Raw genomic sequence first — 14,280 nt, 5'->3', positions numbered from 1 at the left:
CATGAAAATGTCATTAGTCCTTGGGCCTCAGGCTCCTCCTCTGTGAAATGGGCACGCAGTCATGAGCACGGACGAGATTAAGAGCATGAAGGTGCTTTGAAAACTGCCAGAGGTCAACCAGGGTCCTCCAATTATGCCATTTGTATGACATTTGTGCCCTGAGGGTCCTGGACCCTCACAAGAGCCCGTGAAGAGAGGGAAGGCAGACAGAGGAGAAAACTGTCTGCCAGGGAAGAAAAGATGCATCAATTCTAGCCCAGAACTCCACTGGCCCATGAGCACGAGGAACACAGGAGCTCTCGGCTCAGTTCCTTCTCTTTTTCTCCCCAGGATGCACTGTCAGCTCTTTCATTCAGGTCTCCTGCTTTATACGCTAAGAACATAGAGCTACTTTGCTTATGCTGTTCCCTTGGTCTGTAATGCCTTTCCCTGACTATGTTCCAGGCAGCTCCTATCCATCCTACTGGATCCACCTCGGGTGGGGCCCCCAGGCATCCTGGAGCCCTCCCCAGCGGCTTCCCCTTCTGGCCCCCGTTCCCCCACCCAGTGTTCCATCCCCCTATCCTGCTTCTGGGTCCTGGGGACGGGTCCTGTCATTCACAGCTATGTCCCCACATCCAGAGTGGGCCTGGGTCTCCAGGAGACACCTGGCCACACCTGTGGACAGGACCTGAGCTATCTCTAGGTAAACAGAGCCACTGGAATCTCAGGCGTTCACGCAGCATCTTAACCATGGGGGGGTGGGGGGTGACAATGACAACCTGACCGCAAAGTTAAAGGGCAGGATTGCAAATCAGCCACAGGGGGTGGGGTGGGAGCAGGCTCATCCGCAGTGGCTGGACCTGTCTCCTCCTTAGATGTCCCCCTCCCACCTCTTCTCTCCCAGGGCCGGGGGTTGGGCTCTGCCCCCCCGCCCCCCGGCCCTGGCTCTGGTCAACCACAGCAGGGGCCGTCGGTCCCTCAACAGCCCCTGCCTCAGACCAACATTTTCTACTTAGAGGGTCACAGACGCCAGATGTCTCTGCTCTTTCCTTCCACTGACAGCAGGGAAGCTGAGGGTGCAACCTGGGGGAGGGGTGCTCAGCGAGGCAGAGAGGCCTGCCTCCTTCTCACAGCGAACGCCCACCCGGCATCCTGGACCCAGGAGCTGCTCACCTGTGTGTGTGTCTGTGTGTGTGTGTCTGTGTGTGTGTGCACAGGTGCCCTCCCCATCCTAGCTGAGTGGGGGCAGAGAGGGGAGGGGCCAGAGAAGAGGGAGGTGAAGGTACATTCGGAGGAAGAAGGAGGAGGAGACAAAAGGGAGCTTAACTCAGCAGGTGCTCAACGGTGATGCCTGAATGATGCAGGTAAGGGGGGCAGGGGGATGAGCGGGGGTGGGGGGGCGGGGGAGGAACGGGGTGGGGTAGGGGGAGGAACAAGTAGAGGAAGGGAGGGAGTCTTAGGTGTTTCCACACTCGGCCCCTCTTTCAAACCCCTGAGCAGGTAACGGCCACTGGGCAACAGGGACCCTCTCCCTCAGCCTCCAGGCGACCATGGGCCACTCAGCGCTCTCTGGGTCTCAGCTTTCTGAGAGCAAAAGCGTGATGCGAGAAGACAGCCCTTTCCAGCTCCGTAAGTCTGTCCCCCCAGGCCGTGACGGCGGGAGAAGAAGCTGGCTGTGACTGAGGGAGGAGGCCGTCACAGGGGAGCACCTGCCTTTGAGCAACTTGTGAGTTTGGGAAATGTGTACAAAAAGAAGTTCATGCAATTTAAACAAACAGAACACGTGGTCTAAACAAACAGACTCTTTAAAGCCCAACGCCCAGGGTTTCTGGAATACGGAGGCGTGAAAGGATTGATGCAGAGTTAGCTGACCACAGAAGCTGAGCAAGGAGGACCCGAGCCCAGGCGTGTGTTCTAACTCCTTGCTCACGCTTTCAGACGGAGAAGTGGAGGTTCTGGGCGGTAAAGAGATTCAGAGGTTACGGACTTTGTGCCACGTGCTCGATCCTTCCATCTCAAGAAGCTCAGAAGCAAAACACTTCAGGACAGTAATCTACACACAGTGTGGGTTTTTTGTGTGTTTCCTTTCTTACAAAGAGCAAATCTTGTAAGCAAAGGATCCTGTGGCTCTAAAGGGCCCCTGTGCCGCCTCCAGGACTGACCTTTGCCCCGGGGAGTCCCACGGCGCCATCGGAGCCCTGTTCACCCTGGAGGAAGAAAGACAAAAAGCAAACCAAGTCAGGCTCTGCTTGAAAATCCCCCTTCTCTCTTCATTCGTTGCTTATCCTCTCAGCCAGCCGGACAAACTTTACTGGAGCTGAGAGCCCTGTTCTCACACTCCCCACCTACCGGGAAACTCACATGGCCTCCAAGGACAGCCATCGGTGGAAAGAAGGTCAAGCCACTTACAAATAGCCAGCCTCACACTCCACGGGGCTCCGCTCCATGCGCCATCCACCCGTCCCTCACACCCCGGACCCACCTACGCAGCAATCAATCATGACTTAATGTTGACACGGAAAGATCCCATCTTTACCACCTGGGATTTAGGAGCTTATGGAAGTAAAGACAAGTAGACATTCTAAATACACTGTGAAAACTGCTACAGAAAAAGAGGGAGAGAAAGGGGTCATGATGTCCCGTGAATAGCAGGTGCGGACTAAACAGCTGTTGGATGGACTGCACAGATGTGAATAATGGAAGGGGGGAGGGAGGAGGGAGGGGGAGGAGGGAGGGAGGGAAGAGGAGGGGGAGGAGGGAGGGAGGGAGGAGGGAGGGAGGAGGAGGGAGGGGGGGAACCATATAAGGTGGTCCGAAAAGAATTCTTTGGGGATGTCTTCAAAAGAGAGCAGCATTAGGCAGATAAAGAGAAAAAGATGCGGGCAGAAGCTCCTGCACACACAAACTCCAGCAGGCGAGGAAGACCCCTTGGAGGAACAGGAAGCTCCTGCCTACCTGGAAACTGGGAGGGGGAAGCGGAGTGAGATGAGTCTAGAAAGGCAAGCAGGACCCACCAGGGGCCACACAGGGAGGGGACAGTGGGGAGGGGTCTGGAAGCCGAGCTGAGGAGCCCAGCGGCGATCCAGCCAGTGTTTGTGAGATGCAGTGTGGGAAGATGCAGGAAGGGAGGCCGGAGCCGGCTTGACCCCAGCCTTCCCTCCCAGGGACACACCCACGGCAGGACTCCAGGGAACCAGGAACTGGGCAGAGTCCGTGCCAGCCACCGCCTGGCACAGTCCGTCTGCGTGAGCGTGAGCCAGAGCCCCCACGCAGTCACCCCTCTCATTCGGGGTTTTAAACTGAAAACAAGGATTCCAAAGACTTGGGTCTGGACAGTTGCTCTTGTCATGACGCTGACAGGTGAGAAGGAGCTCAACGCACTGTCTGCCTGTGGCCCTGCCCAGCGCCCCCTCCCCCGGCTCCCTCCCAGGCCCAACCCAGTACAGGCCGGAGGCGGGTTCCTTCAGGAAAAGCTGCAGCTCAAGCCCTGAGGGAGCTGGCTCCTCGGGGCTTCTGCAAGGCGGGCCATGGCCGGACACCCCCACCTGACTGAGCGCGCCGTGGGGGTGCTCTGGGTGGCAAGAAGAAAGGCGGGAGGGCAGGAGAATGAGGAGGGGAGAGGAGGGTGGGGAGAGTCCCCCGGGACAGGCAGGCCTAGTGGACACAACTGTTAGGGAATCCCTAAGGCGTGTCCACTCCACTTCAAGCTCGAGTTCGTTCTTCTGCCTCGAGGCGCTCACAAAGTTGGGGAGCACCTCCTGCAGGCTGGCCCTGAGCTGGGAGGGACAGAGCGATGGACACACCAAACGCTGGACACCAGGGCCCGGGAACCACCCATCCAGCAGGTCTTCACGAAGGGTCATGTCCATTTTGTAGGAGGTATTTGTCTTTTCTGCTCAAGCCCTTATTAAAAGGGCTGCTGGTCTACAGAAAAAGAGCAGACAAAGGCCTCGGGCAGTCAGAGACCTCTCCCCTAGGCCAGCGGGAGGCAGTGATGTTCAGAAACACACTAGTTTTTAAGATTAGAAACAAGTCACAGAAGCGGCCCTAGAAAAAGGCAAAAGGACTAAATAAATAAATAAGAAACAAGAGGCATTAAACTCTGCTCACATCGGAGTTCCCTGGTGGCCTAGTGGTTAAGGATCTGGCATTGCCATTGCTATGGCATGAGTTCGATTCCTGGCCCAGAAACTTCTGCATGCCATGGGCATGGCCAAAAAATATATAGATATAAACTGATACATGCATTTAGATGATATAATACAGCTAATGACAGGAAAAGTGAGAAGCAAGGGATGAAGGGGGTTCCACAGAGCACAGTGAACCCTCTGCCACCGCCCTGCTCAGTCGTACTCTCAAAGCCAATCTGGCTTTAGCTGCACACGAGTAAAGAGGCAATCGCTAGGAGCCGGCAAAACACTGGGCATCCATTAGTAACCTCAGGAGATGCTCGGTAGAGCTGAGTCTAAGGAGCTCCCCCAAGGGGCACACAAGCAAGAAAGGAGAAGGCAGAGCTCCTTGCGGCACAGCGGGTTAAGAATCTGGTGTCACTGCAGCGGCTCGGGTGGCTGCTGCGGTGTGGGTTCAGTCCCTAGCCCAGAAACTTCCATGTGCCACGGGTGCAGAAGGAAGGGAAGCAGGGAGGGAGAAAGGGAGGAAGGAAGTCCGAGGAGCAAGAACAGTCCCCTGGCGCGAGAGTCATCTGCAACCTGGGGCCATGCTGCCCTGGCAGCCCACGTGCATGATGGGAAATTCCCGCCTCCACCCCTGGCTCTGCTGATCTCCCTTGGATGGTACCTTTTCTCCAGGTGGGCAGGAGCAGTTGATGGTCTTCAAAAACCCAATCTGTTCACTGCCAGAGGTGGGGGGCGGCTGGGGAGGGGGCGAGGGCTCGGTCAGCACGGTCACCTGGCACTGGAAGGAAAGCACGGTGGTCAGAACCTGGCTTCTTGCCCAGCCCCGCTCCCTGGAGCTGCCCTGGAGCTGCACGGGCGGAGGGGAGCCAGGAGCCCTGAGGGTGTCGGGCCCGGGCAGGGAGGGCAAGGAGCATCTGACCGCAGGTCCTGGTGCCCCAAGGCCTTGGCATCAGACCAGCGTGGGCCAACCGCTCTCAGCCACTTAACTGGCCTTTCAGCCACCTGCCAGAATGGCTAACACTTCTGAGCCTCAGTCTTAACCTCTGCAGAATGGGAACAAGGGCGTTCCCATCACAATGCAGTGAGGAGGGCTTAATGGGACAGGACGAGGACACCCAGCTCAGAGTCTCGAACCCAGGAGCCCAGCAGGTGCTCAGCAATGACCTATTCCCTCACCCCCACCACAGCCCTGCTCCCTCTTCCCCTCCTGCTCGTATCTGTCTTCTTCCCTTGTCTTTCTCTCCCCTCTCTCAACAGTCAGGCTCCTCTGACCCCCAGTCCCAGCCCTGGAAACAACCCCCCAGGGTGCCAGGGCCCCCGTTGTCCTGAGACAGGGCACACTCTGTACCCTAGGCACTAGACCACAGAACTGCACGTAGACCTTAGCCTGCAACCCTGGGAGGCAGGACTGTGCCTGCCTTTCAAGCATCCCTGGAACTGACACGCAAGTGGAGAGAGGGGCTGCCGGGGGGGCGGGGGCCCGGGAGAGGCAGAACCACACCAAGGGTCTGCCAGCTCTGGTCTGCCCCACCACTCCTGACCCACGGGGCCTCCCCTGTCTTGCTAACCAGCCCAGCTCACCACGGCTCCCCTCCTCTGACCCTGGCACCTGGATGCCATCTGCTCCTGGGAACACACTGCCAGCCTCTGCCTCTCCCTCCCAGAGCTGGGCCTCGTCGCTCCCCACAACCCTGGGGGTTCCTGGCAGACCTGGACGGACCACACGGCCTGCTTCCCAACCCATATCTGCTTGACCAGGCACACACGAGTCTCCACTTACCGGACCCGAAGGGATGTCACAGCACGTCTCCAGCTCTGCATGTCGGGAGTCACAATAAATCACAATCCGCTGCAGGTCAAACTGGGGGGAAGGAGAGGACAGAGTGAGTCTGGGGCTCTGCCCTGCCCGAGTGCTGTCACCATCAGTCTCCAGACGCTCAGCGTGTCCCTGTATTCAGCTCTTCAGGCATCTCCACGTGGTGTCTTGAACTTCTTTTATACGAAAAATCTGCCCCATCACTTTCTTTAATACCACATAACACAAAGGGGCTGTGGAGTCGCACACAGGTGCACATACGAGCATGCACATTTGCACATGTGTACATGTGCGTGCCTGTGTGCGTGCACATGTGTGCACAGATGCACACAGCCCGGCGCATGCACGCGAGCCAAGTCTGCAGATGAGGCCAGGCCCTTTGGAGGAGGCTGGCCCCAGGGTGCTGGCTCGGCCGGCCTCTCCCGGGCTATTTCTCTGCACTCTGCACCTGCACCCTGCCACATCCTGCCTCTCGGATGCTCACGTTCAAGCCTCTGCACGTGGTCCCTGAGAAACCAGCAAACTCCTAGTCCCCCCCAGAACTACACTGAGGCACCCACAGATCCTGCGATGCTCCTCCAGGGGGTGGAGCTTCACTGCCCTCCCCCACACACCCCGCCAAGTGCAGGAGGGACAGGACATGGCAGAAGTGATGGCATGTCACTTCAAGATCAGGTTATAAAAAGACTGGCTTCTGAATGGGGTGTGCGTTCTCTCCCTCTCCCCTCTCCCCCCTCATATCACTCAGCCTGGGGGTCACTGCCTGCCCCATGGGGAAGCTCACACACAGAGGGCCACTTCCAGCAATCCCCCAGCAAGGAACTTAAGGCCCTCAGTCCAACAGCCCACAGGAGGCTGCCAGCAACCCCCGAGTGAGCTTGGAGATGGTCTTTGAGCCCCGTCTGAACTTCAAGACCACAGCAATGGCCAAGAGCTTGATGGCGACCGTATGACAGACCTTATGAAAGAGCCACCCAGCTCCGCCCCTCCCAGATTCCTAAACCACAGAAACTAGGAGACAATAACTTTTGGTTGTTTTCATCTGTTTTTTTTCGGGGGGGGGTATTTGTTATGCAGCAATTGATAACTGATACATGCCCTCTGCTGCCAAGAAGAGCTCACGGGGCCCCTTCTCCACCACTTGGCTCCTGGTGCTACAGCTGATGCTGAACACAGCAGACTGTGCGGTGACTCCGTCCATCTCCCCCCACCCCCGGGCTCCCCATCCTGACCCTCTTTCCTCAGACACACTGAGCCCTGCTTTCCCTCCTGCGTTCCCCTCGCGGTCCCCATGCTCCCTCCAGCCTGCTCTTCCCAAGGCTGGCTCCCTCCCCGTTCACCTCTGTCACCAGCCTTCAGAGCCTGGGGTCCTCCCTGTCACTCGTCATCCTACACATCCTCATAATAGCAATTATCACAAGGCACCTTGGTTTTATGTGCATTTCTCAGTTCACCTTTTAAACCGTGCCCTCTTTGAGGCTGTGGGGCAGCCTGTGTCCTCTCTTGTCTTCCTCTGTATCCCGCCCAGAGCAGTCCCCGACGCAGCAGATGCCCAGAGGCACTGAGCTAAGTGAGGCACTGGCTGAGGGGATGCTCGCATGCAGGGACCAACATTTATCGAGTGGAACCTGAGCCAAACCAAGGGATGGAGGGATGCTTATTTCACTAAACACCGATGCTGCAGGCTCCTGGCCTCGCACCTGCCTTGTGCTGCCCTCGGAGGCCCTGAACAAGCTGGTTGGGCAAGGGGTCGGCTCAACCTCACCCTCCTGGCGCCGGGCCGTGCCCTGTAGGTGCCTGCCTCACCGCACTGACTCGGCCCAGCAGAGACAGTAACAGATCCAGTTGTCCGCCTGTTTTATTTCCTCCAAAGACACCAGCCCACAGACAGGAGAAAATAATAAAACCAAATCACGTCTTTGAACATGGCCTGTTTTAGAGCAAGGGCCCTGTCTTCTGCATGAGCACCGGTACATGCACACAGCTGGGCCCGTCCTGCAAGGCTGCAGGGACAGAGACGAGAAGGCGGCAGAGACTCAGGGTCAGGGAGGGGCTTGGGGTCCACGACCGCTGATGCTTCTACTATGAAATTAATTCCAGTCATTCACGCAATGATCTCCATGTGATCCTTCCGCCTGAGTGAGGCCAGAAAGTCAGAGAGCTTTTTCTACTATTTAAACACAATGTTGAAAGACAAGACCCAAACAGCAGCCACGGTCCATCAGGGCGCTTGCATCCGCCCAGGGCGGACAGACAGCACCCCCCTGACCACACAAACCCCACGGCACAGCACCAGCACGAGCATGTACCACTGACACTGCCCTGTGGACTGGAGGGGCCAGGCTGCAATGCAGAGCATGGGTCTGGGGGAGCCAGGCGAGGACTCACTACCCTGATATGCGTATTTGACAGGATGCATCCAGACCCAGACTTAAGATCTCTGCATTTGGAGTTCCCGCCATGGCACAGCGAAAACGAATCCGACTAGAAACCACGAGGTTGCAGGTTCAACCCCTGGCCTCAATCAGTGGGTTAAGGTCTGGTGTTGCTGTGAGCTGTGGTGTATGTAGGTCGCAGACGCACCTTGGATCCCTAGTTGCTGTGGCTGTAGTGTAGGCTGGCAGCATAGCTCTGATGAGACCCATAGCCTGGGAACCTCCATATGCCACGGGTTCCCCCCTCCCCCCCAAAACTCTGCATTTTATTGCATATGATCAGACTTCAATAAAGAATAAAATAAAATCTGTATTTATTGAGTGAGTTAATTTATTTCCTCAATCAAAGCTTACTTAAAAAGAGAAATAGTTTAGAAATTTCACAGGCATTAAGAGAATCAAATTAGGTTATATTTTCAGCACCTGGACCAAAGTAGGTGTACATATAATTAGTATAATGAACAACAGTTATCCTATAATTACATAAATATGTGTAACTACACTACAAAAATAATACGACTTACTAATATTTATGAAGTACTCACTTTGCATGGACGCTTCGAAATGTTTTACTCATCCTGGATCTCTTAATCCTTCGAATCATCGATTCCCTCTCATGAATAACATCGCACAGACAAGGAGACGGAAGCTCCCAGGCGCCACGCTCACCCAGGTCACCTGGCCCGCAAGCCCGTGGCCCCCAGAGCAGACGGCCCGGCCCCCTGCCCGGAACTCGGTCAGCCCCTCCCCTCCCCCGGGGGTCTCTCAGAGAGAGGTCGCCCCCAGCTCACATGCACCTGACCTCCGCGCATGTGCTCACCCAGAACAAGTCCTGGTGGGTCACGTGCCCTCGAAAAGCCCCCTTCCCTCAGGGAGTGAGAAGCTCCTGTGCTCTCTTCTCCCGCATCGCAGATGCTCCCCTGCCCGAAAGTGTGTGTGTGTGGGTGTGTGTGTGTCAGAGGAGAAAAGGGTCAGGGTGCGCTCACTTTTACAGGCAACTAACGCTAATTCCCTTCCCATGCCCTTGTCCACCTACAGACGCAGAGAGCCGCCCCTGTCCGCAGTGCCCGGCACACAGGAGGGGCTCGATGTGCACGTGATAAATGATGAAGTGGCGACGTAACTGAAGGAACGAGGGAGTGAGTGATGGCGACGCGGCAGTTTTCTGAGTCAGGGCCCCGCCTCCCAGGACAGTCCAAGGGGATGACCGGGTAAATGATACGGCAGGTGTGGGGGACCCCGGGGGCACCGGGCCCCTGAGGCTTCTCCCAGAGACCCCAGGACCTGGCTGGTACTCACGTCGACGGGCACGCTGTCGTAGAGGCGCTTGCCAATCACGGTCTTGCCCTGGATGTCGATGTTCTCCCGCTCCTCGATGGGCAGCGTCTGCACCAGCGCACAGTCCACGTGCAGGGTGACGTTCTGGGCCTGGACACTCAGGGCCACCTTGTGCCAGTCGCGGTCGAAGAGGTCACTGACCCGGGGCCCCCGGAAGACCACCCTGACCGCATCCTTCACGGCGCCCACCGCGTTGTACTCGAGGGCCTTGCTCTCGCCGTCCAGCCGGATGGACACCTGCGGAGAGAGGCCCGGAGGCTCCTTGAGCTGCGGGACACCGAAGCGGGGCGGGGGTGGGGGGGACAAATGGGAGGGGAGACGGCAGAGTCAGACCCCACAAAGCTGAGTGGGACCCTGGCTGGGACCCTGACCAGCCGGTCAGCCGAGGGCAAATCCCTTCACAGCCCTGAGCCTGGTGCCCCTCAGTGACATTCCTGAGAGCCACCAACATCCGCCTTGCAGCTGTCCTGCCCCCTGTGTTAAAGGGAAGACGAGCTCCCACGTTAATCCAGGGCTCAAAATCTCAAGGGCTATGCAGGTAAAGGCGTCTCTGTGAGACCACAAGTCTTCTGCGGTGAGACCGACCAGAAATCCCGACGGGTTTCAGCGCCTTTTAAAACCCCAGGCTGCAAAACAGAACCCGCCCGTGTCCACATCCGGGCGAGGTCCTGTCCATGAACCCGCACCGTCTCTCACCTTGAGGATGAAACTGAAGCCCCCATAGAACAAAGCCATTCAATGGCAGGTGCCTGGCCTGTCTTGTTCACTGGATCACCCTACAGCCCTTTGCAAAAACCTGGAAAACTCTGGAGGGGAATTTCACTTTTTCTCTGCTTTTTCTGAATGAATGAATGAATGAACAGGTGCTCCTCCATGTGCTTGTGTCTTCATCCCTCGCACGATACTCCCGAGCATCCTCTGGGACAGGCAAGCAACCTGCCAGGCGTCAGGACGGCCAGAGTGGGCAGGACCCTCCTCCATCAGTGCAGGGCGGTGGGGACATCACAGCGCAGGGCACAGCATCCCCTGAGCCAGTGGGTGAGGCGCACATTCCTGCCCCATCAGCCGGGGGTTATCGGCACTGACAGCCACGCGCCCCCTTCTCTGCCTGGATCTGGGCTTCCAGAGTCTGACCTTCGCCTCCTGACCTAGACCCCTGTGCCCTCTGGCTTCCCGTTAATCTGGCCCACGAGAGGCCCATAGGAGTGGAGATCAAAGGACAGGAAGGGGGGGGATTGATCCCCCCTCATCTTTCCTGCTGTCCCGCAGCTCCAGATGGCCATTCCTCACCTGCCAGGGCCCTTTGGAAGCCCTCTCTCCTCCTGACCCAACCTCCCCCTGCCCAGGCCCTCCAGACCCGGGGCAGCAGCTTCCTGCTCTTGCTAATCCCAGGACACAGCAGAATCCCTCACTGGTTTCCTTAACCTTAACCCTTAACCAACCTCACCAGCTCCCTCACCCCGAGACAGGCCACTAATACACTCTTCAAAAATTAGGGCTGACTACTGACTGCTCACCTCCACCCAAACTGGCGTGTCGTTATTAAGCTGTGCGACCTTGGGCAGGTTGCTTAACCTCCTTGTTCTACTTCCTCATTTGTAAAACAGCACCACTGATAGTGCCCACTCCAAAGAGTTGTTACAAGGACCAAATGAATTAGTGCAGATGTGAAACACTTAACCCATTACTCAGGATAGGTCAGGCACTGGTCTACACAGTATAATGGCAAAAATAAAAATCACTATAAACAGAAGAAAATATTACCCATGATAAGTCAAGCCAGCAAGTTCAAGGCCATCACCACAGTGTCGCCTTCTCTGGCACACGTGTGACTGGATTCTAACCTGGTCCTTTGCTCTCACACCCACAGGCGTGCTGATTGGCTACCTTTTCATAGCACTTCCTCGCTACAGGAAAGCATCTTGTTCATTTCTCTTGTCCGCCCGTCTCTTGCCTGCCCTGCCCCGTCCTTCCAGGCAGGCACCCTGTGTCTCGTGCTCATCTCTTTAACCCCAGTGGCCAGGACAACAAACGCCACATGGCAGCGCTCAGTACGAAGGGAATGAGTGAAGCATGAACGAGAGCCCTTAGGTTACAGGAAGGTGCCGACGGCCCTGCATGGCGTCAGCCAGTGTTTCCAGCACCGAGTGTTCTAGTTTCTCTGTCTGGGCCCCATGTGGCTTCAGGACAGCCAAGGGGGACCCAAGACTTCTTTGTAAGGGCACTGTCGGATGGTGTGTCACGGTTAGGGTGGAAAACAGAACTACGAACCCCTGACTAATAACCTGAAACTTCTCATACGCATAATCCAATACTTATGATTAAACCTGGTCGTCTATTTCTTTTTCTGTTTGTCTTTTTTTTTTTAGGGCTGCACCCGTGGCATATGGAGGTTCCCGGGATGGGGGTTGAATTGGAACTGTAGCTGCCGGCCTACGCCACTGCCATAGCAACGCAGGATCTGAGCCGCGTCTGCGACCTACACCACAGCACACGGCAACAACGGATCCTTAACCCATTGAGCAAGGCCAGGGATCGAACCCACAACCTCATGGTTCCTAGTCGGGTTTGTTAACCACTGAGCCAGGATGGGAACTCCAAACCTGGTCTGCTATTCCTTAAAGTCAGTTTCACCTGTTTGAGTCCTGGATCCCCGAGCCCCTGGGGAGCTTCATGAGGACGTGGGTTTTCCTCCAAGGTTCCTATTTCTTCTAGCACAAGACAGAGCAGAGGAAGGCCGGGCGGGGCTGAGTCCTGGATCCATCATTCCGAGCTGGGGGTTGTGGGGGCGGCGATCAGAAAGACCCTCCACGGCTCAGATCCACCAGCAAAGCCTGCTGTTCCACTTCCTAAACGCATGTCCAGACCCAATCACTTCTCCCCACTTCTCTGTGACCGTCGATCTGAGTCAGCAGCATCTCCTGTCCTGAGGGCTAAGACCGTCTCCCAGGCTCCCTGCTCCCTGCTGGCACCTCCCAGAGCCTGGGCTCACGTCCCTGCACTGGCCCACGAGGCTGCAAAATCCCACCTGCCACCCCGTCCCGAGCCTCATCTCCAACTACCCCTCACTCTCTGCTTGGGCACTCGCCTCCTTCCTGTCCCTCACCACCTCTGGGACCAGGGCATGCCCTCAGTTTCTCCAAATGACAAAAGGGGATATGCCAGCGGCCATGGGTAAACACGGCAGGCTCACGGCTGTAGAAATCTGGACCCTGATACAGTCTGTGTGACCGAGAGCCCGGGGGAGGGCTGCTCCCACCACGATGCTCCCAGAGCATCTTCGAGGCCTTTTGTCTATTTTTCCTGGTCCAGCCGGGACTTCCCCAAGGCTGGGGGCGGCCACCAAGGGCACTTCCAGGGAAATGGAACCGGAACGGCCAGGGGCCCTCTGGAAAGGCAGGTTCTGCCTCTGCAGGGCTCTGCCGGACTCCAGCCCCGGGCTCCTTCTGGCAGAGGGAGGGGACGAGGCCGAGCCCACACAGCCCTGCAAAGGCCATGAAGGAAGAGGACGCAGACAGAGGGTGGCGCGGGCTCCCCCGCAGGAATGTCATGGCAGGGCCCTCGGAACTGGAGACGCGAGGCCGGCGTGTCTGCAGAGGGAGGGGCGCAGGTCGGCATCCGAGCTGCCGGCCCTCAGGAGTTCCAGCCTCTGCAGAAGAATCTCGTCTCCTCGTCCAGCCTCCCACACGCAGGAAATGAGGCCACTGGGCAGCCAAGCTGACCACCGCTGAGCATCTGTCTGATCAGGGCGCGGAGGAACGTCGCGCAACAGGACGAACTCATGGGGACCAGAGCCCGCCGGCACCACGGTTCAAAGGCGGGCCTAGAGCTTGACTGCCTGGGTTCAAATCCCACCTCTCCCTCTCAGGACCGACGAAAACACAGGCGGACGTCCTGACCTGTCTGAGGTTCAGTCCCCTCGTGGCAGGACAGTGACAGCAGGCCCTGCCCACAGGGTTATGAGACTGAGTTAGGATTTGCAAGGCCCTCTGGACACCCTGCAGCTCCTCCTAAGCGTGTGAGCCGGGGTGAGACGGGCCCCGTCTCGGCCACGGGGGACTGAGCTCGCGGCCACCAGGCAAGTGGCCTCTCGGGGAGCGGCCGAGGGCGGCTGCGGTGCCGCAGTGGCTCGAGCACGTCCTGCTTTCGTCTCCACCCCAAATGAGACCAGAGTCGGTGTCCACGCCCTTAAAGCGGAGCAATGTCTCCACGTTCCAGGGGGTCAAGGGTACACGATGGACGGCTTGTCCATGAACTCTGAGAACAAAAGGGCTGGGGTTCGCACCTCCTCCTCCTGGGGTGAGGAGACAGGTCTCTTCTCACTTGGCTGCAGGTGGCTGAAGGGTGGGCCTACCTCCCCGGAGCTGAGAGCGGGGATGCAGCAGAGACGGCACAGCCAGGCTTCAGAGCCCCACGCAGGGTAAAACCAAAGGCCACCACAGAAAACTGTACTGTACATCGGGCGGTGTTCTAGAAGCTTCAGACATACTACTCCGCCTGATGTTCCCACCAACCTGCTGTTCACAGTAGCCGTTCTCTTTCCACTTTCTGGCTAAGAACGTCAAGACTCAGA

The 14,280-nt window shown here is 57.4% G+C and overlaps 1 protein-coding gene across 1 annotated transcript in view; it reads right to left on the bottom strand.

The window, feature by feature from the left end:
• COL22A1 (collagen type XXII alpha 1 chain) overlaps positions 1–14,280 on the bottom strand; it is a 244,154-nt gene that overhangs the window by 171,977 nt on the left and 57,897 nt on the right. The window contains exons 7-10 of the mRNA XM_021088863.1: positions 9,669–9,944; positions 5,899–5,979; positions 4,780–4,896; positions 2,145–2,189 (exon numbers count right to left, since the gene is read on the bottom strand). Coding sequence (XP_020944522.1) covers positions 2,145–2,189; positions 4,780–4,896; positions 5,899–5,979; positions 9,669–9,944 — 519 coding nt within the window. The remainder of the gene's footprint in view (positions 1–2,144; positions 2,190–4,779; positions 4,897–5,898; positions 5,980–9,668; positions 9,945–14,280) is intronic.

The sequence above is a fragment of the Sus scrofa genome, chromosome 4 (assembly GCF_000003025.6).
Source record: "Sus scrofa isolate TJ Tabasco breed Duroc chromosome 4, Sscrofa11.1, whole genome shotgun sequence".
NCBI lineage: Eukaryota > Metazoa > Chordata > Mammalia > Artiodactyla > Suidae > Sus > Sus scrofa.
Note: the sequence above shows the minus strand (reverse complement) of the source record. Positions and strands in the feature narration are given on the sequence as shown.